Source organism: Rhinatrema bivittatum, chromosome 2 (assembly GCF_901001135.1).
Source record: "Rhinatrema bivittatum chromosome 2, aRhiBiv1.1, whole genome shotgun sequence".
NCBI classification, from domain to species: Eukaryota; Metazoa; Chordata; class Amphibia; order Gymnophiona; family Rhinatrematidae; genus Rhinatrema; species Rhinatrema bivittatum.
In genome coordinates, this window is record NC_042616.1 from 796,192,178 (window position 1) to 796,211,776 (window position 19,599).

The 19,599-nt window shown below is 44.8% G+C and overlaps 1 protein-coding gene across 1 annotated transcript in view; it reads right to left on the reverse strand.

Annotated features, from left to right (window-relative positions):
- The window catches only part of LOC115083407 (serine/threonine-protein phosphatase 6 regulatory ankyrin repeat subunit A-like), a 190,340-nt gene that overhangs the window by 3,947 nt on the left and 166,794 nt on the right, over positions 1-19,599 (reverse strand). Inside the window, exons 25-27 of the mRNA XM_029587212.1 lie at positions 16,704-16,910; positions 13,305-14,676; positions 6,705-6,857 (exon numbers count right to left, since the gene is read on the reverse strand). Of these exons, the coding sequence (XP_029443072.1) occupies positions 6,705-6,857; positions 13,305-14,676; positions 16,704-16,910 (1,732 nt within the window). The remainder of the gene's footprint in view (positions 1-6,704; positions 6,858-13,304; positions 14,677-16,703; positions 16,911-19,599) is intronic.

A 19,599-nucleotide genomic window follows, 5' to 3' on the forward strand; every position in this document is an offset into this window, starting at 1 on the left:
GTTAATGATGTCTGTCAGAGCGGTAGAGATGGTGTCTGGTATTAGCAGGAGAAGTTTGGATGGGATGTAGTCTGATGGGTGTGATGAGGGTTTCATTTTCTTCAATGCAGCGAGTATCTCTGATATTGAGAATAGTTCGAAGGATTGTAGAGAAGTGTCTTTGTTGTGATGTAAGTATAGGTTTGATGGATCTGAAGTATTGGGTCTCAGCTGTGTTATCAGGTTGGAGATTTTATTGCTAAAGTAGAGGGCCAGTTCCTCAGCTTTTTCTTGTGCTAGGTTTGCTGGGATGTCAGGAGTAATGGTTTGTGTTAAGTTAGATACATAAGCAAATAGGGCTTTGGAATCGAAAATAATGTGGTGGATCTTCTGTGCAAAGAAGTCCCTTTTAGTTTTTAATGTGGCGTTTTTGTATTGGTGTAGAGCGAGTTTGTAAGCGGAGAGGGAGGTTGGTGTTGGTGATTTCCGCCATTTGCTTTCCTTCTGTCTGAGTGTGTGTTTGCGTTTTTGAAGTTCTTCGTTAAACCAAGGTTGTTTTTTGGAAGTGTTCTGTTTGAGTTTTTTTGTTGCCAGTGGACAGAGTTTGTTTGCTGCTGTTTCTGTTATCTTGTTCCAAGAGTGAAGGGCTGCGTTGGCTGAGGTGATGTCTATTAGTGGGAGTTCTGGGACCAGATGATTGTGTAATTCCTCTGATGTGCAGGATTTCCTGTATATAAATTCTGGAGGTGGGACGCATTTTTTGCTTGTTTGTTCCAACGAAAAGGCAGAAGATATTAAGGTATGGTCTGACCAGGGGACTGGTTGGCATGTAGGTGGCGTTGAGTGTGATATGTTTGAGTTAACAAATATAAGGTCCAGGGTGTGGCCTGCTCTATGGGTAGGTTTGTTTATGATTTGTTTGAAGCCTAATGCCGACATGGCGGTTAGGAAAGCTTCGCAATTGGTAGAGCGAATGGGGTCGTCGACATGTAAGTTAAAATCGCCCAGTATTATGGTTGGACGATCCAGATTTAAGTGAGTTGCTATTAATTCTAGTATGGGTGATACATTGGATTCCAGCAGGCCTGGGGGGGCGTAGATTAGAAGAATTTGCAGATGGTCTGATTTGAATAGTCCTGTTTCGATTTTTGAGGGTGAACTAATTGGGAATTGGGTAATTTTTAGATTTTTTTTGTCTGCTAGGAGGATACCTCCTCCCCTTTTTTTCTTTCTGGGAATGGAGAAAATATCGTAGCTTTGAATTGGAAGTTGGTTTATTAGTGCTGTATCCGTTTGTTTAAGCCATGTTTCCGTGATAGCGCAGAGGTCAGGGTTATTGTCCAGGAGAATGTCATTAAGTATTAGTGTTTTCTTGGAGAGAGATTGAACGTTGAATAGTATCAGAGAGAAAAGAGCTAAGCCTAAAGTTTGGGTAAATGGGGAAATCATGATGGGGATAAGGGATTTGTAAGTGGGTGGGCGTGAGATCAAGGAATGTTTTCCTGTGAGATAGGTCCTGTGATGGAGGATTGGAATTGGGAGGCCCATGTGAATAGTGTTCAGATTGTAGCTGGTGAGGTTAGTTTTTTTTGTTTTTTTTTTGTTTTTTTTTTAATGAAGCGTAATAAGACTTGCTTTCTGGAGAGATGTGTGGGGTTTGATGATGGTTTGAGAGCTATTAGAGTAGTAGAATTGGTTTAATAGTAGAGAGGGATTTGATGAGTGGCTGCTGGATGAAGAATTGGATGAGTGGCTGCTGGATGAGTGGCTGCTGGATGAAGAATTGGATGAGTGGCTGCTGGATGAGTGGCTGCTGGAAGAAGAATTGGATGAGTGGCTGCTGGATGAGAGGATGCTGGAAGAAGAATTGGATGAGTGGTTGCTTGATGAGAGGATGCTGGAAGAAGAATTGGATGAGTGGTTGCTTGATGAGTGGCTGCTGGATGAGTGGCTGCTGGAAGAAGAATTGGATGAGTGGCTGCTGGATGAGAGGATGCTGGAAGAAGAATTGGATGAGTGGCTGCTGGATGAGTGGCTGCTGGATGAAGAATTGGATGAGTGGCTGCTGGATGAGTGGCTGCTGGATGAAGAATTGGATGAGTGGTTGCTAGATGCTGAAAGGATGCGTGCGTGCTGGAGGCTGCAGTGCAGATTGCTAGATAAGGAAATCCGAGATAGCTAGGGTTAAGAGTGCAAAAAGCTTGGTATTCTAATACGTAGGCTGTAGTGTGTCCGTTGCCTTTGGAGGTGTTTTCTTGACTTTATAGTATTCTAAAGGGATCCAGAGGTGGAGGTGTAAATAGTCCCCGTTTGGAAGGGAAACGGGTAAAGGGTCCTGGCTCTGGGACGCTCCAAGGGGCGCGCTAAGGGGCAGGCCCCTTAGAACGCGCTCCTTCGGACGCGCGACGCCCGACGCGCGACGCCGGAGGTAGTCGCCGCAATTTAAAGTCCTGTTTGCCTCATTACTAGTGAGAGGCCTGTTTGCCTCATTACTAGTGAGAGGCTGGCTTCACAGACAGGGGGGAGCTGCCTGACCCTCACTCCTGACTTCCCCCATGTCCCAGCTAGTGAATGGTGTGTGGGTGGGGGGGGGGGGAGGATGGTGAAGTCTGAGACAGCTCCCTCCCTGCATTACTAGTGAGAGGCTGGCTTCACAGACAGGGGGGAGCTGCCTGACCCTCACTCCTGACTTCCCCCATGTCCCAGCTAGTGAATGGTGTGTGGGTGAGGGGGGGGGAGGATGGTGAAGTCTGAGACAGCTCCCTCCCTGCATTACTAGTGAGAGGCTGGCTTCACAGACAGGGGGGGAGCTGCCTGACCCTCACTCCTGACTTCCCCCATGTCCCAGCTAGTGAATGGTGTGTGGGTGAGGGGGGGGGAGGATGGTGAAGTCTGAGACAGCTCCCTCCCTGCATTACTAGTGAGAGGCTGGCTTCACAGACAGGGGGGAGCTGCCTGACCCTCACTCCTGACTTCCCCCATGTCCCAGCTAGTGAATGGTGTGTGGGTGAGGGGGGGGGGAGGAGGATGGTGAAGTCTGAGACAGCTCCCTCCCTGCATTACTAGTGAGAGGCTGGCTTCACAGACAGGGGGGAGCTGCCTGACCCTCACTCCTGACTTCCCCCATGTCCCAGCTAGTGAATGGTGTGTGGGTGTGGGGGGGGGGGGGGGGGAGGATGGTGAAGTCTGAGACAGCTCCCTCCCTGCATTACTAGTGAGAGGCTGGCTTCACAGACAGGGGGGAGCTGCCTGACCCTCACTCCTGACTTCCCCCATGTCCCAGCTAGTGAATGGTGTGTGGGTGAGGGGGGGGGGGGAGGATGGTGAAGTCTGAGACAGCTCCCTCCCTGCATTACTAGTGAGAGGCTGGCTTCACAGACAGGGGGGAGCTGCCTGACCCTCACTCAAGCAGAGAAGCCCTTCTTACAAAGCTGAGCTAGTGAGTTAAGTAGGAGGAAAAGTAAACATACTTGTGCCAGTGTGGCTACTTAAAAAATACACTTACCAACAATCAATTACATATATTTGAACTGTGTACAGTTCCAGCCAGGACCACCTTTCTAAAATGCACAGTGATTGGCAAATTCAACATGCACGTGTCTGCTAACAAAAATAATAAACAAAGAAGTTCTAGTCACGTGAGTGCTGATCATCACATTACTTTTTTTGTCAAGCTTCCAACTGTTTCCATTTCACATCCCCCCAACCATTACCTCAGTGGTAACCTTGGTAACATCAATAGATAAGAGCACAGCCAGCCAATAGGAATACATATTCATTCCTAAGTGACCTTTACTGACCTGGGAAGTGTGAACACTTTGTTTCATTTTCTGTTGGTGTTCATGAGTTTCCAGTTCCATTTCCCATCCCCCCAACCATCACCTCAGTGGTAACCTTGGTAACATCAATAGATAAGAGGGCTGCCAGCCAATAGGAACACATATTCATTCCTAACTGACCTTCAGTGACCTGGAAAGTGTCTATTTGTATCATTTTGAGTTAGTGCGCACTAAATCGAGTTAGTGCGCACTAACGGGGAGTTAGTGCGCACTAACTCGAGTTAGTGCGCACTAATCGGAAAAAACGATTTTTAACGATTTTTCAACGAAATAATCGTGCCAAACACGATTTTCTTCTCCTGCCACACGATTTCTATCGTTAAGACGATATGGAAAACGATTCACATCTCTATTAATAGCCATCAATGGACTTCTCCTCTAAGAACTTATCCAAACCTTTTTTGAACCCAGCTACACTAACTGCACTAACCACATCCTCTGGCAACAAATTCCAGAGCTTTATTATGCGTTGAGTGAAAAAGAATTTTCTCCGATTGGTCTTAAATGTGCTACTTGCTAACTTCATGGAATGCCCACTAGTCCTTCTATTATTCGAAAGTATAAATTTCCAGAAAGTATAAATTTCCAGAAACAGAGAGGATATCACTCCTTATTCAAGTTAGTTTTTTTTTGTTTGTTTTTCTCTTGGTAGATGAACATGCAACGTCCCAGATTTATTCCATTCCCCACCCACTATCTCCATGTCTTACCACCACATTTTGTAATAAATGTACATTTAGGCTATTGATTTTCGGTGTTCTGCTTTATAATTACATGAGTAATCAGAGACTTGTAAAGAGTTTAGGTTAAATAAAAATCACTTTAGTCAGTGTAACTTATTATGATATCGAAGAGTCAACTTCAACGAGTTCCAGTTGATAAAGAAAAGACTTGTGCTCCCCTTATGTGCTGAGGCATTATGATCTATGCTAGTAAATAAGCTTGTATGTTGAAGGGTTCAATTGTTTACAAAACTGGAGAAACTCTTTAATTGTTTTCCGTTTAAATTTTGTCTGGGTAACTCATTACTTGCACACAGTTTAGCCCGATAAAAATGAGTTTATGACGGGGGGCTGGGAATTCCTGTAGCTAGCTAGCACTGATATTCAGATCTATCTGGATAAAGTTATCCCAATAAGTTCGGTCTTACCAGTGGGCTGTTCTAAAGTTATCTGGATAACGTTATTTGGCTCTCTTTGACTTTAGCTGGCTATATTCAACAGAACACATATATGATTATGTTCCACTGAATATTAAAGTAAATTAACCCAGGTGATTTTGTATATATGTATGTATAAAAGAAAATCATAGAGAATCGGTAGTTGAAACGCCCTTTATTTAATGATGCCCGACTCTGGCCGAGTTTAGCTCTCTTTCATAGAGCTGCCTCAGGGGCAATCAATTGGAACAGGACTGATATCTGTAGGGCAATTGCCACAAAGAATTGTAGACTCATGAAATACCTGCAGCATCTAAGTTAGATTGTATCAGCAGCCGTCAATGGTGATCCGATCGCGGTCTGAAACAGCACCGTCCACCAGCAGCATTCATAGAATGCCAGAGTCGGGCATCATTAAATAAAGGGCGTTTCAACTACCGATTCTCTTTGTTTTTACTGCTGTACAGCCAACTGGATCGGCTTCCGCTTTGCTTTTTAAAAGAAAATCATAACAGGGTTCACCCTCATATATGAGCCACTGTACATTTACACTTAAGTAGTATTTTAACTCTTGTGCACTTATTTCAAATGTGCTCTCTCAATTGTATTAATCATAGGGTGACCTTTTTTCCTACGTTGGAGTATACCGCTTTTTAAAATTTTTTTGAAAGGGCTGTTTGTGTAAGTAAAAACCAAAGTCCTTTAAATCAATGAAGACCATTCAATTGCATCATTCATGCCCCAAGGAAATTCTGTAGAGATCTTGAAGATCCATCTTTGCTCTCTATAATTTAATAGGGTCTTGCTGTCTCCTCCTCTCGTGTTTACTGGTACCATATCTAAAATGGTCCACCGAAGATCTAAAAAGTCATGATTTGCTGACAGGCAATGTTTTACAATCGGCGCTTCAATGTTGCCTGTCTTGAGTCTGCTTCTGTGCTCTCTTAAATGCGTCCTGATCGGACTTTTCAATCCTCCAATAACATGCTCTAAAATCTTTGAATCTCAGCCCTGATTGGTCATTTTTGAAACCGGAAGCAGTCTTTAAATTCGTCAGTTTTAAGATTGCGGGTCCTTTACTATGCCGCACAATACAGCAATCTGTTTTTGACTCTGAATACGTAAGTTCATGTTAGTAATTTATGAAATCTGTCAGCAGTTTTGTGCTAAAATGTGTTTTTTCCATCTTTTTAGTGTCTAAAGCCCCTGAAGAAGAAACTTTCGAAACACCAGCGGAGTCGGGCACTCGGCAGAGCAAAGCTGACGAGCTTTTTGCTCTGGACCGGTTCTTTGGAAAAGATAAGTTTTCTATTCCATTGATAATTTTTCACTAAATTGGACTCAGTGTTCTAAACCTTATTATTGGTTTTTACTTTCACAAAAAAGCCCTTTCAAAAAAATTTTAAAAAGCGGTATACTCCAACGTAGGAGAAAAGGTCACCCTATGATTAATACAATTGAGCGAGCACATTCAAAATAAGTGCACAAGAGTTAAAACACTGCTTAAATGTAAATGTACAGTGGCTCATATATGAGGGTGAACCCTGTTCTGATAAGCTCACGTTGAATATATGTGATTTTTTTTCATATTGCGTTTATATTTTGATCACATATTGCACCAGTTTTTGTGATGTTGGTTGTAAAAGAAATTCATGTCATAACAGCTTGAATATGGAAACACTATCTTTGGTTTTCATTGTTGTATATAACACAGAGAGTTTCTTTACCTTCTGGTGACACTTGTGTTGTCCTCTTAGTGTTGGCTCTAATCCAGCCCACTGATGTGTGAGCCAGCAGGTCAATAGAACGGGAGTCAGAGACACCATCCACATCCTCCTCTTCATGCATCAAATCCTGCCCTCTTGTGGAGCACAGCTTGCCTATAGAGGAAATCCAGTTTATTACTAGCATAAAATGTGTTTATAAATATATTTGGATATAAAATTGGTATGCATTTGTATCAAAGATGTCACATTGTATGTGGGATGTCAAGACATAAGAATGTTTTTACAGCTCTGCAGCCTCTCTGGAGGAGCAGCCTAGACTAGTCTGCCAACTGTCGGGCCGATACAGTACAGTGCGCTCCGGCGGAGCACACTGCCCGCATTTGGCTGTGCGTTTTTGACGTGCTATTTTTACCCCTTATACAGTAAGGGGTAATAACCCGTCGAAAACGCATGTCCAACCCCCCCAAACTAATAGCGCTCGCAACATGCAAATGCATGTTGATGGTCCTATTAGTCATTCCTGCGCGATACAGAAAATAAAATGTGCAGCCAAGCTGCACATTTTACATTCAGAAATTAACGCCTGCCAAAGACAGTATCTTGCTTATGCACAGGGAAGCGTTAGGTGAAGTGGAAGAACAGTGGGTTAAACTAATAATGTCAACAAATCTTTTTGTAAGAAAAGTGTAACCCCTTTTTTTTGGGAGGCAGGAGCCTCCTAAGGGCACACAACTAATTTATTTATTCAGGGCTGCTCCTGCTAACTATTCCATCCCATGCTGACTCTTAATTCTTGCGAGGGACTCTCTTTATGGAGTGAAGCTCTCACTTATGGCCCAGACGATGAAAAAAGGTTGCCAGTGTGCCTGTAACCATTTGGTGCTTCCCATGAGGTGAGAGGTTGTAATAACTCAGACAGGATGGTCCAAGAAAACAAAGAGGTAGGCGATCTATGATAGCCGTCAGGATAAACACAAAAATAGATGCCTTGATCTTTTTCAATTGTTTATTAAAACAGAGACATGTTCACAAATTGCCCGACTCAGGCCGAGTTTCGCGGTTCAAAAACCGCTGCCTCAGGGGAGACCTGGAGTGATGCGCTGTTTGCAGAAGTTATTTTAAGCATTGCTGACAATCACTGACTGTATATTGGATGAGAAATGCACTGCTGAGATTTTTTCACGACTGTGGAGTGTTTAAGCCCCTGACATCCAATCCAGACTCTCTGAGGGGTATGGATGGCTTCTCACTAGAGTATGTTAATGTTACGCTTGCTGGCTTGGTGTCAGGTGAGTGAAGCCATGGTGCCTGCAGCCAACCTCACTCACCCTACACCATGCTGAAGACTGCCCCAAGTTCCCTCGTAGCTGTGGGCCTGCTTCAATTTCGACTTGAGGTATCGTTCAGCGTCCAAGAATGCTCAGGCTGACACACTATCCCGCTCTTTTCTACCAGAGGATCTTCCTGAACAACCACAGCATATTATAGACCCAGCCCTAATTCTCTTGTCTGCTTCCTTGACTGTTCTTCCAGGGAAAACAGTCATGCCCTGCAGGCTCTGTGAAAAGGTTTTGGTGAGGTTCCACAACTCCCATGTGGCAGGTCATCCTGGTCGGGCTTGGACTCCCACTCTTCTCCAACGCTACTACTGGTGGCCCCAAATGCAACATGATGTTCGAGCCTATGTGGACTCTTGTCCCACTTGCACACAGCAGAAACCATTGGTGGGACAACCCTGGGGGCTGTTACAGCCATTGCCAGCACCCAGGGAACCCTGGACCCAGCTGTCCACCGATTTTGTGGTGGAACTTCCTCTCTCAAATAGCAACTCTGTTATTTAGGTCGTGATTGACCGCTTCTCTAAAATGGATCTTTTTGTCCCATTATTTTTATGGTGGAGTCCATTTATAAATAAAAGTACTTTTGGTTGACTTTGAGCACTGTTCTGTTTTTAGGTATTTTGGATATTTGATTTCTAGAACAGGTCTAGAATGTTTATTTTTTGTCTTAGCTGTCTGTTGAAGGATCTTGGGAAACGAGAGTGGTGCTACAACAGTGGAGAAGGGCAACTATGGTCCCTCTCTCGGTGAGGTAGTTGGTAACCACAAACTGGTTAGCCTTACCTTAGTGATAAGAACATGAATGGGGTCTCTGCTGAAGTGAACTATTTACAAACCAGGATCAGAGGCAGTATGGCTTTACCAGAGGAAGATCATATCAAACAAATCTGATGTTTTTCAGTGACTAGAGAATTAGATCACAGGCATGCAGTAGATGTGGTTGACTTGGATTTCAGCAAAGCTTTTGATACTGTCCCACATAATGGAATCGTGAATAAAATAAGCAGCCCGGGAGTGGGACCCACAGTGGTGGACTGGATTAGAAACTAGTTGTCTGAGAGATGACAGAGGACAGTGGTAAAAGGAAGTCTCTGTAAGAACAGAAAGTTGGTTCTTTTCCATCTCTTTGTGCTCGATATTGTGGAGGGGTGACAATGAAAAGTTGATCTTTTTGCCGATGATGCTAAGATCAGCAATGTGACTAGGGCCAGAGGGATGCTGGGTTGGCTAGAGAGAGGCGTAACTTGCCGGAAAAAGGAGGTGATAATGTCCCTTCACAGATCACTGGTGAGGCCTGGTCTAGAGAACTGTTTTCATTTCTTGGAGGCTGTATCTCAAAAAGTATAGAGAAAGGATAGAATCAGTTCACAGAAAGGCAACCAAAATGGTGTGAGATCTGCACTGAAAACCATATGAGATGAGACTTGAGGACCTAAATATTCATATCCTAGAGGAGAAATAGGGAGGATATGATACAGACTTTTAAATATCTGAAAAGTATTACTTTTTACAGTGGAAAGGAAGCTGTAGAACTAGAGGTCATGACATGAAACTCCAGAGTGATTGACTCAGGAATAATGTGAGGAAATAGTTTTTCATAGAAAGAGTGGTGGATGCCTGGAATGTCCTACAGGAAGAGCTGGTGAAGACAAATGCAGAGACAGAATTCAAAATGATACGGGATAAACACAGAGGATAGCATCTCAATGTTGGGACCAGAGAATCTAACCTTTCTTGTTTAGCAGCAGATCTCAAAAGCCATTCTGGTGATCCCCAAACAGTTCTAGTTTTCTGGGCAGCCACATTAGGCCAATTATCTTGGCACTCACACCATATGTATTCAAATATATCCCATGGATATATTCATGGATATCCTGAAAATCAGTTTCAAAGACTGGGTTTAGAAACCATTAGCCTTTTGAGTTTTTCTATTCTCTTCTCCTTTCTAATGAGAGATCTCAACAAGCTTTTTGCTAATTCTCCTTCTGGAAAGCTTGCAAATGCTCAAAATGTTCACAAAATCTCATGCATTTTAGTGAACAGCTAACTGTTCCTTATACTTGATTTCCTGAGTTCACAGCCCAATTCTTTTCATTCCTTGCTTAGTTTATAAGGAGTGAATTTTTGAAAAGGTTTCAGCACATACAATTGGAAGTTACATGTGTAAGTAGCATGTATGAAGGTAATGTTCAGTCACTGGCTGGATTACAGTTAGCCAAATTTATTGGCTAATTTTGAAGGAATATTCACTGGCGCAGCTGCACTACTGAATATAGTTGGCTATTTTAAAGATAACTGGATAAATTTATCTGGCTATTTTCAGGACTAATCTATGGCATGAGTAGAGTCAGGCCCGGCGTGACAGGGTGTGCACACCAGGCATTGGCATGGGGCGGCACACTTAGTGGGCAGCAGCGCTAGACCAGTTGGCTGGTAACCTGGTGGAGCACTGTGAGCAGCCAGGAGCAGAAGCAGTCGTGGACTGTATGTGCTGGTGGCAGTGTGCACTAAAAGATTGATTTGGAGCCTCGGCTGGGAGGAGGGAATGCACACCGTGCCGGCATAGTAAGTGTCTAAAAAAACAAATTGTTTAACTGAGCAGCAGCCGGGTCGGCAGAAGATGAAGCCGCGGCGCAGCTTAACAAGAGAAGGGATGGAGAGGAACAGAGACATAGAGACGTGGGACCAAGACAGCAACAGCTGGCTTTTTTTTTTTTTTTTAATTGAAATTTCAGCTTCCTCCTGCTGCTCTGAGCCGGCGGCTGGCCCACCTGACCCCACTGACCTCACAGGCAGCCAATGGCTGGAATCGGCAGGGGCTGCACCAGCAGGAAAGGGCGGGAGGCCGGCCAGGAACAGGGCAGGAGTGGCAGTAACAGAAGCTTCAAGGCAGGGGGAGGGATTGGTTAGAAGGAAGCTGCACTGTGTGCCCTGAGTCAGCCTGCATGGGACCGGGGATCGCAGCAAGCAGCAAAAAGGAAGACAGGACAGCAGCAGCTTTGCTTTGGGCAGAAGAGAGGGGGGCAGAGGACTAGGGGTGTGCATTAATTTGCAATGTATTGGCAATCCGCAAAGTTTAAGCCATATTCGTTGTATTCGTGGTGGTCACGAAACGTATGGCGAACCCCCACAAATAAAACGTATCACTAATGAATAAACCCCCACCCTCCTGACCCCCCAAGGCTTGCCAAAAGTCCCTGTTGGTCCAACGAAGGTCCTGGAGCGATCTCCTGCATTCAAAATGGCGCCGATAGCCTTTGCCCTTACTATGTCACAGGGGCTACCGGTGCCATTGGTTGGCCCCTGTCACATGGTAGGAGCACAAGATGGAGCCGGCCATCCATATGTCATAATGCCTCTGTATCGCTCCATGGTGAGATCGCACCTTGAAGACTGTGTACAATTCTGGTCGCCGCATCTCAAAAAAGATATAATTGCGATGCAGAAGGGAATGGAACAGCTCCCCTATGAGGAAAGACTAAAGAGGTTAGGACTTTTCAGCTTGGAGAAGAGATGGCTGAGGGGGGATATGATAGAGGTGTTTAAAATCATGAGAGGTCTAGAGCGGGTAGATGTGAATCGGTTTTTTACTCTTTCAGATAATAGAAAGACTAGGGGGCACTCCATGAGGTTAGCATGTGGTACATTTAAAACTAATCGGAGAAAGTTCTTTTTTACTCAACGCACAATTAAACTCTGGAATTTGTTGCCAGAGGATGTGGTTAGTGCAGTTAGTATAGCTGTGTTTAAAACAGGATTGGATAAGTTCTTGGAGGAGAAGTCCTTTACCTGCTATTAATTAAGTTGACTTAGATAATAACCACCGCTATTACTAGCAACGGTAACATGGAATAGACTTAGCTTTTGGGTACTTGCCAGGTTCTTATGGCCTGGATTGGCCACTGTTGGAAACAGGATGCTGGGCTTGATGGACCCTTGGTCTGACCCAGTATGGCATGTTCTTATGTAATTGAGCGGAGGGAGGACTGAAGGGGAAGTGAACAAACTGGGCAGGGGCACTGCCTGGAGGGAGGGGACACAGGGCAGGGAGCAAACTGGGCATTTAGCTGAGAGAGGGGTTGAGTCTGGGAATGGGGCAGGGGAGGAAGAGTGAGCTGGTAAGAGTTGGAGCCTGGGGAGAAGAAATGTTGGGGGTGGGGTGGTAGGGCTGGATTTAAAATTATGGCATCCGTAGGCGGAGAACCAGGGTTGGGAGATGTTGTCCCCAGAAATCAGAGAGCTGCAGGGGGAGTCCCAGGTTGTGGGCACCTTCAGAGTTTGGTGCCTAAAGGCATTCCTGTGTTGCCCGTGCCCAAGTCTGATGTAATTTTACATCAGACTTGGGCACAGGGGGAATTCTGCCTCTTTGAGTAGTAACTCAAATATAATGCAAACGATTTATTACTCAGAGGGAAGAAGGATTGAATTGTTCTTTGATTTTAAAATTTTGGATTGTGCACGGAATGTGCCGGAGGCTGGCTGTTTGGCTGTGAGGAGGGAACACTTGTAAATTGTAAGTTGTGGTCAGCTGTTCTGTATTTGGTGATCTGCAGGCGTGATGGAGGCGAGTTGATGTATTCTACTAGTGCCTAGGGATCTGTAGCAGTCTTGTGCACAGTGTTTTCCCAACAGGAGAGATATATATAATAGGGATGTGAATCGTTTTTTGACGATTTAAAAAAGTCGTCCGATATTTTTTAAATCGTCAAAAATCGTTAGAGTGCGCGATACAATAAAAATTCCCCCGATTTATCGTGAAAAGTCGTTAATGGGTTAGTGTCCACTAACGGGAGTTATTTGGGGGGAGGGCGGGAAAACCGGCACACCAAAACAGCCCCTAAACACACCCCGACCGTTTAAAACTAAACCCTTACCTTCCCCCACCCTCCCGAACCCCCCCAAACTTTTTATGAGTACCTGGTGGTCCAGTGGAAGCCCTGGGACCGATCTCCTGCTCTCGAGCCATCGGCGCCATTTTGGCTGCCACTAATAAAAATGGCGCCGATGGCCCTGCATATTTCCGCCCTGAAAATACTCATCTATGTGCCAATGCACGCACATTTTCCAATTTAGGGAGACACAAACTTTCCACAACAGTTTTACAAAACCACACACACACACACACACACACATGTATATGTTACATGCAAAATAATTGTAACATTTGTGCATAATTACTGCAGTTCATGCGAGGAGGCAGGTACTTTATAAAAGAGTGCGTGCAATCGGCTTATGAATAGGCGCACAAGTATTTTCATACCTTTGTGTTTGCAGAGTAGTTTGATATAATAGAAAAGATTGGTGAAGAGGTTGAATGGAGATGGTGTTCCAGACTTCCGGGTCATGTCCCTGATCAGTGTGGCTCTCCCAAACTTCCACTCAGTGTCGGACTGTGCTTGGATCCTCTGATACGTATCGCTCATCATTGCTATCAATAGGTTGATCAACACAATTAGAGTCACTATCAGGTACACTCCAAACACAAAGCGGACAATAACAAAAGTGAAAGGAGGAGTCCTGTTGAGCGGGGGCAGACACTCGGGATCAACAAGGCCAAAGAGTGAGAAGAATAAAACAACAGTGATATCAACTGGATCCTGAGCAGTGGACTCATTCCTTGCAGTCCCATTTTCATTAGCTACAGATTGGTTCATTTTGGGCTCAGGGTAGACCGGTTGGTAGACAGCCGAAAGCTGCATGGTGAAGGCCACATGAAATAGGCCAAGGATGACAGCAAACCGGGCCAGGTCCTTCATGAGGTCCCTGATAATAATGGCCCATGGCCCAAAGAGATGGTGAAAGGTGAGGAACTCCAGGAATTGCACAAAGGAAAGAGTCATGGCCACTCCAAGGAAAATGTTCCTGGCGAAAAGGCAGTGCAAGCGATCTGCGTCCATGAACACAAAAGCTAGCAAATGGCAGAAAAAGGCAACAGCAGAAAACCCCAGGACAAACACTCGAATCCATGCAAGGCCTACCCTTCCTCCAGGGTGGGTGAATTCTGAGACAAGCATTCCAAATAGCCAAACTAAGAGCAGCCATTCGTTCCAGTCTGGTATCGTATGCCCTTCGTACACAGGGTTCAGTGGAGGGTAGACGATAGTTAGAATGAACAGTGCAAGCAGGAAGATATGGGATGCCAAATGAGTCATAAACTTCATGATTGGGATTTTGTTGAACCTGTGCTTGAGTGGTAAGGAGAAAAGCAACCACACGAGGGGACACAGCAGGAAGGAGAAAAACAAGAGGGCTATTTTCCACGGGGCCCATTGTAGGCTGCCATACCAGACATCTGACAGATATTTCTGGACAGCTGGATGTGCCACTACGTCCTTCTGTTCACACTCAATTAAGCAGTCCAGCATGGTGGTGCCCCTGTGGTCCACAGCACGGAGAAGGTAGCCAGCACTTTTGCTTCCAGAGGCTACCGAAAGAAGCTCCGTGGCCATGCTTTCACAGTATTTGGCAGCATTGACGAGGTCCATGGCCCGCTCCTTCTCCCTTAGGGCAGTGATGCTGAACGCTCGGGAAAGCTTGACGGCTGTGTCCAGGGGAGCAATGGAATGGAGGACAAACTCCTCAATCACTTTGTTGTTCTTCAGCTTCCCACAGACCATAAGGTCAAAAATAAACTAAAAGAACATATACAAAACAGTTAAGAAAAAAAGATTTCACAAAAATTTGCCTTACAAAATAAATACCAAGTAGTATATATGACAAATAACAGTTCAAAGCCGCCCCTCCCCCCCCCCCCCCCAAAAAAAAGTGTTAAAATGGATACAGGCTATAGGGTTATAGAGTGTGAGATCAAGAAAACAGATTTAATTAGAAAATCAGAAAGAAAAAGCAAGCCCGACCCCCGAAACTACTGCTATTTCCTTTAAAACTTGCCTGCCTATGTATTCCCGCTATCATTAGCTTATCATTCGTTATTAAATGAGTCAGTTTTCATTGCATAGCTGCAAAGCCCGCAAGTTCTTTTCACCCCACAGACCTTGTAGCCAACTTTCAAAGGGAAATGACTGTTCTTTGGAAATTGCCTACAAGCTTCCCGGGAATACAGTACCTAAGGGCTTTGGACTCAGATTAAACCCAATTCTCTCTGACATTCAACCTCCAAGCAACAACTTTCTTTTTACAACCATCCTGGCAACCTACCCTAAGCATTATAAACATCCAGAATTTTCATTATTTCTGACCTCTTCTTTATTGTTAAAAACTACATTTATTTGAATTGTTCAATTCATTGTAAATCACACACTTCCCTTTTTGGAAAGTCTACCATTTTACGGGTTAATATACTATGTTAAAGTTACTATCTTTTCTTCTTCTTGCTCCTAGTTGTACAACTCCTTGTTTTATTGTAACTGCATCTATAGTATGTTTAGTACATATTATCTCGTTCTCTGTTACGGTTATCACCCCATTGTTTATTGTAAACCGGCTTGATGTGACATTTTCACGAATGCCGGTATAGAAAAAAATCTAAATAAATAAATAAAATAAATAAAATAAATCTATAAATTACCACAACATGCTGTGCTTCGATTTTAAAATCCAAATCTATGCAGGTTTTCCCTTCCCCCCCGGGAATGCCTCCCCTTGCAGAGGCTGGAATTACAGGGGCCGTGGAAGCCAGATAATGCTTTTAGCCATAGCTGTGTGGAAGTCCATGTGAAGATCGACTGAACCAACTCATTTTTAAAGCCGATTTATGCACATGAGTCTGCTTTGAAAATTTGGGCTAAAATGTAGGGGTAGAAAGTAGACTTTAGCCCAACATGGACTACTTGCTAATTACCCTCCCTATGCGGTTGCAAGTTAGTCCACCTAGATGTATAGAATTAAAGGCCACCAAGTTGCAATGATATCTTTTTATTGGACAAACCGATTATGTTTGTGCTTGGCTTTCAAGAGTTATACCTCCTTGGGTTGGCTTGAAGGCACTGCCATGTGGGTAATAAGAGCTCAATTCTGAAGTCTGGCTTCTGTTCCTTGGGCCAGCCAAGTTTTGGGGTGCTACAGAGATAGAATTCATAGCCCTAGGAGGGTGAGAAAGAAGAGAGTCGCAGCCAATGCTCAACAGCAATATCTATTGGCTAGAGTTACAAGGCATGACTACCGAGCTCTGGAAGTGGCCACACTTAGGGGTCTCTAGCCAAGGATTGGAGGTGGGTGGTTAAAAAATTGGAGAACCATTAGAAGCTGGTCCTGACTGAGCTGAAAGCCCAAGGAAGCAGAAAGACATGGACAAGTAAGAAAAGGCTGCACTGTTATACTCCCTTTTGCAGTGATTGGATGAAAGAAGCTTAAGGTGAAAATGCATAGCTCATGTGTATATTCTAACATTTTTACCTTTTAGTTTTATTTATTGTTTCATTTGTTTTATGTTTCATGATTGGTGGATTATTTTACGAGTGTAATTTTGTAAACTGCTTAGAAATTCAGATTTGCGGTCTATACATTTTTAAATAAATAAATAAATGAACTTGCAAAAGCTAGTCACAAATATACTGGTGGGCCCTTTGAGAAGACATTGCAACCTTTCTTTCTACGTAAGTGTAATCATTAATCAGTTAAGATGTTTTTAATTAAGTCTAGTAGGATCCTCTTAATTGCCATCGCCACTTGCCCCACCACCCCCTCAACTCTCGCTTGCCTTTCTGTCCTCAGTGAGTTTCGAAGTGTTGCTGCTCTTCCTCAGCAGAAACCTCACAATTTCCTGGTGGTTCTCTCCAGCCGCGTATTGGATGGGCATCTTCCCTTCTTTACACTCCAGCGTCGGAGTGGCGCCGCTCTCTACTAGGAATCGCACTGTATCCAAGAAGCCGGATTGTGCAGCCAAGTGCAAAGGCCTCCACCCGTTCTGGTTGGTCACAGGGAATTGGATAAAAATAACATTGGTTTATTTAACACCGAAATGTTAGAAACAGTCATGCATAACTTGTTATTACTCATTATAGTTCTTTCTTAGCACACCTACTAGGGAAGTCCTTTTGTTCCCTGCTAAACCTTCTGTGAACACCGTCAGGCCGATTCTGTATAGTCTGCAGGAAAACGAGCACTCGGCGTTCAGCGCCCGCTCTCTCAGCGCGCGCCCAGCCACCTCTCCTGATTGCGCAATCCTGTATTTAAATGAGGGGTTGCGCTACAAAGGAGGCTCTGGGGACAATAGCGCGTCCCTAACGTCTCCTTACCAGCGGAAGCCCAGGAGAAGTCGGCTGTCAGCGGGTTGAGAAAACCGATGCTCAATTTTACGAGCGTCCGTTTTCCGAACCCACTGACAGCCACGGGTTAGGAAAATAGATGCGTGTAAAATTGAGCATCTGTTTTCCTAGCCTGACCCGCCGGCACATTTAAAAAAAAAAATTTTAATCTTTTTTTTTTACCTTTTGGTTCTTCCGACTTAATATCGCTATGAAATTATGTTGGAGAATGTACAGGAAAGCAGTATTTTCTGCTTTTCTGTACACTTTTTCCGGCTGCTCAGAAATTAAAGCCTGCCCTTGTTCAGGCACTAATTTCTAAGCATAATTTCTAACTTAAGGGCGGATTTTAAAAGCCCTGCTCGCGTAAATCCGCCCGGATTTACGCGAGCAGGGCCTTGCGCGCCGGCGCGCCTATTTTCCATAGGCCTGCCGGCGCGCGCAGAGCCCCGGGACTCACGTAAGTCCCGGGGATTTTTGTCAGAGGCGTGTTGGGGGCGTGTCGGGGGCGGGGCCGATCGACGCGGCGTTTTGTGGGCGGGACGCAGCGTTTCGGGGGCGGGCCCGGGGGCGTGGTTTCAGCCCGGGAGGCGTAAATCCGTGGACAAAGGTGGGGGGGTGGGTTAGGTAGAGGAAGGGAGGGGAAGGTGAGGGGAGGGCGAAAGAGAGTTTCCTACGAGGCCGCTCCGATTTCGGAGCGGCCTCAGAGGGAATGGAGGCAGGCTGCGCGGCTCGGCGCGCACCGGCTGCCCAAAATCGGCAGCCTTGCGGCACGCCGATCCTGGATTTTAGTAGATACGCGCGGCTACGCGCGTATCTACTAAAATCCAGCGTACTTTTGTTTGCGACTGGTGCGCCAACAAAAGTACGCGAACGCGCATTTTTTAAAAATCTACCCCTAACTGTATAAGGGGTAGTGGACGCGTGTCGAAAACGCATGTCCAACTGTGGGTAAAGCAGTGCGCTCAGTCGAGCGCACTTTACAGTACCGCCCTGTGTGATTGTCTCCTTAACAAAAGAGTCGATCACCACTGTCAACCTATCAAAACAAGGGCAGAAGCAAAACCGAAAGTAAAGAGAAATAAGAGCAGCCAATACATTTATTTTAAATTCGCAGTGGTGGAATGGACTATATGTGAACCCCAATCAAGAATGTAATGTCAGTAAAACGACGAAAAGACAGGGATAAAATAGAGAGATACCTTGTAGGCCAAATGTAGATAAATCCGGTCCTTGAATGTTGCAAGCCAGCCAGGTTTTCAAGATACATCCACAATGAATATTCATGTGATGTGTTTGCACGCACTGCCTCCACTGCATCTCACGCATATTCCTTGTGAACATCCTGAAAGCCCAATGGCTTGCGGCACTTGAGGACTGGAATTGCCTTCCTCTGGTGCAGTCTGACGCAGGCACATCCGTTTCTGTAGGAGCCGAGCAAAATCTTGGCATGAGATGATGTCAGCATTATTTAGGCTGCCTTGACGAAGGTTCCTGTCTTTAAAAAGTTGGCACCTCGTCAGCACAGCTAGAAGAATTTGTAAATTTGTTTTGTTTCGCTTTGTGAGAAATGTTTTGTAGTTTAAATTTCCCACCCGATGCAGGCATCTTCCAAGGCATCGTCCAGTGTCAGAGCTCCCTTTGGTGCCATGCGTGGTAGACAGCAGCTGCTGCGATGGAGGCGGCTGAACGGGGCCGCCAAAGTGACAGCGAGAAATTGTTCAACAGGGCCCGCTTGAGCTGCGGCAGTGAGGAACCTGGGAAACAACAGCAAATGATCGCTGGAGTGGCGGTTGGGATATTCATCTCGAAAGGGAAGCTTCAGAAGCTATGAAAATTCCTCTAAAAGTTTCATTTTTTTCATTTCCAAGGTCTCTTCAGGGTGAAGGTGAGGATGCTTTGCTTTGTTTTTGATTGCCAGAAAGACCCCCTTGTTTTGTTGTTTGATATGGTAGTAGCACCATGCATTTGAAAAATGTAAAGAAAAATTATCTGCACTCTTTAATAAGGTTTATGATTGCAATCTGTGCTAGCATAGGTGGTGGACAATCAAAATCTGATCCCTTTTCTGCAAAATTGTTGCAGCAGATCTGCAGGCAGGCTGGTCGGTGGCAGGAGGAGTAGAGAAGCGAGTAAGTTGCTATTTTAAAAGACACACACGTACGTTTTCCAACGTACTTGCTTATTTTTACACCTGCTAATTATCTACTGTAAGATATATTAAATGTGTTTATTGAGTAGTACTGGCAGGTCTGGGTGGACCGGGGAGAGTTCAGGCTGAAGAATCAGTAGAGCCTCGATGAGCTGGAAAAGGAATGGGTGAACTGGTGGAATTATTAGTAAACTGGT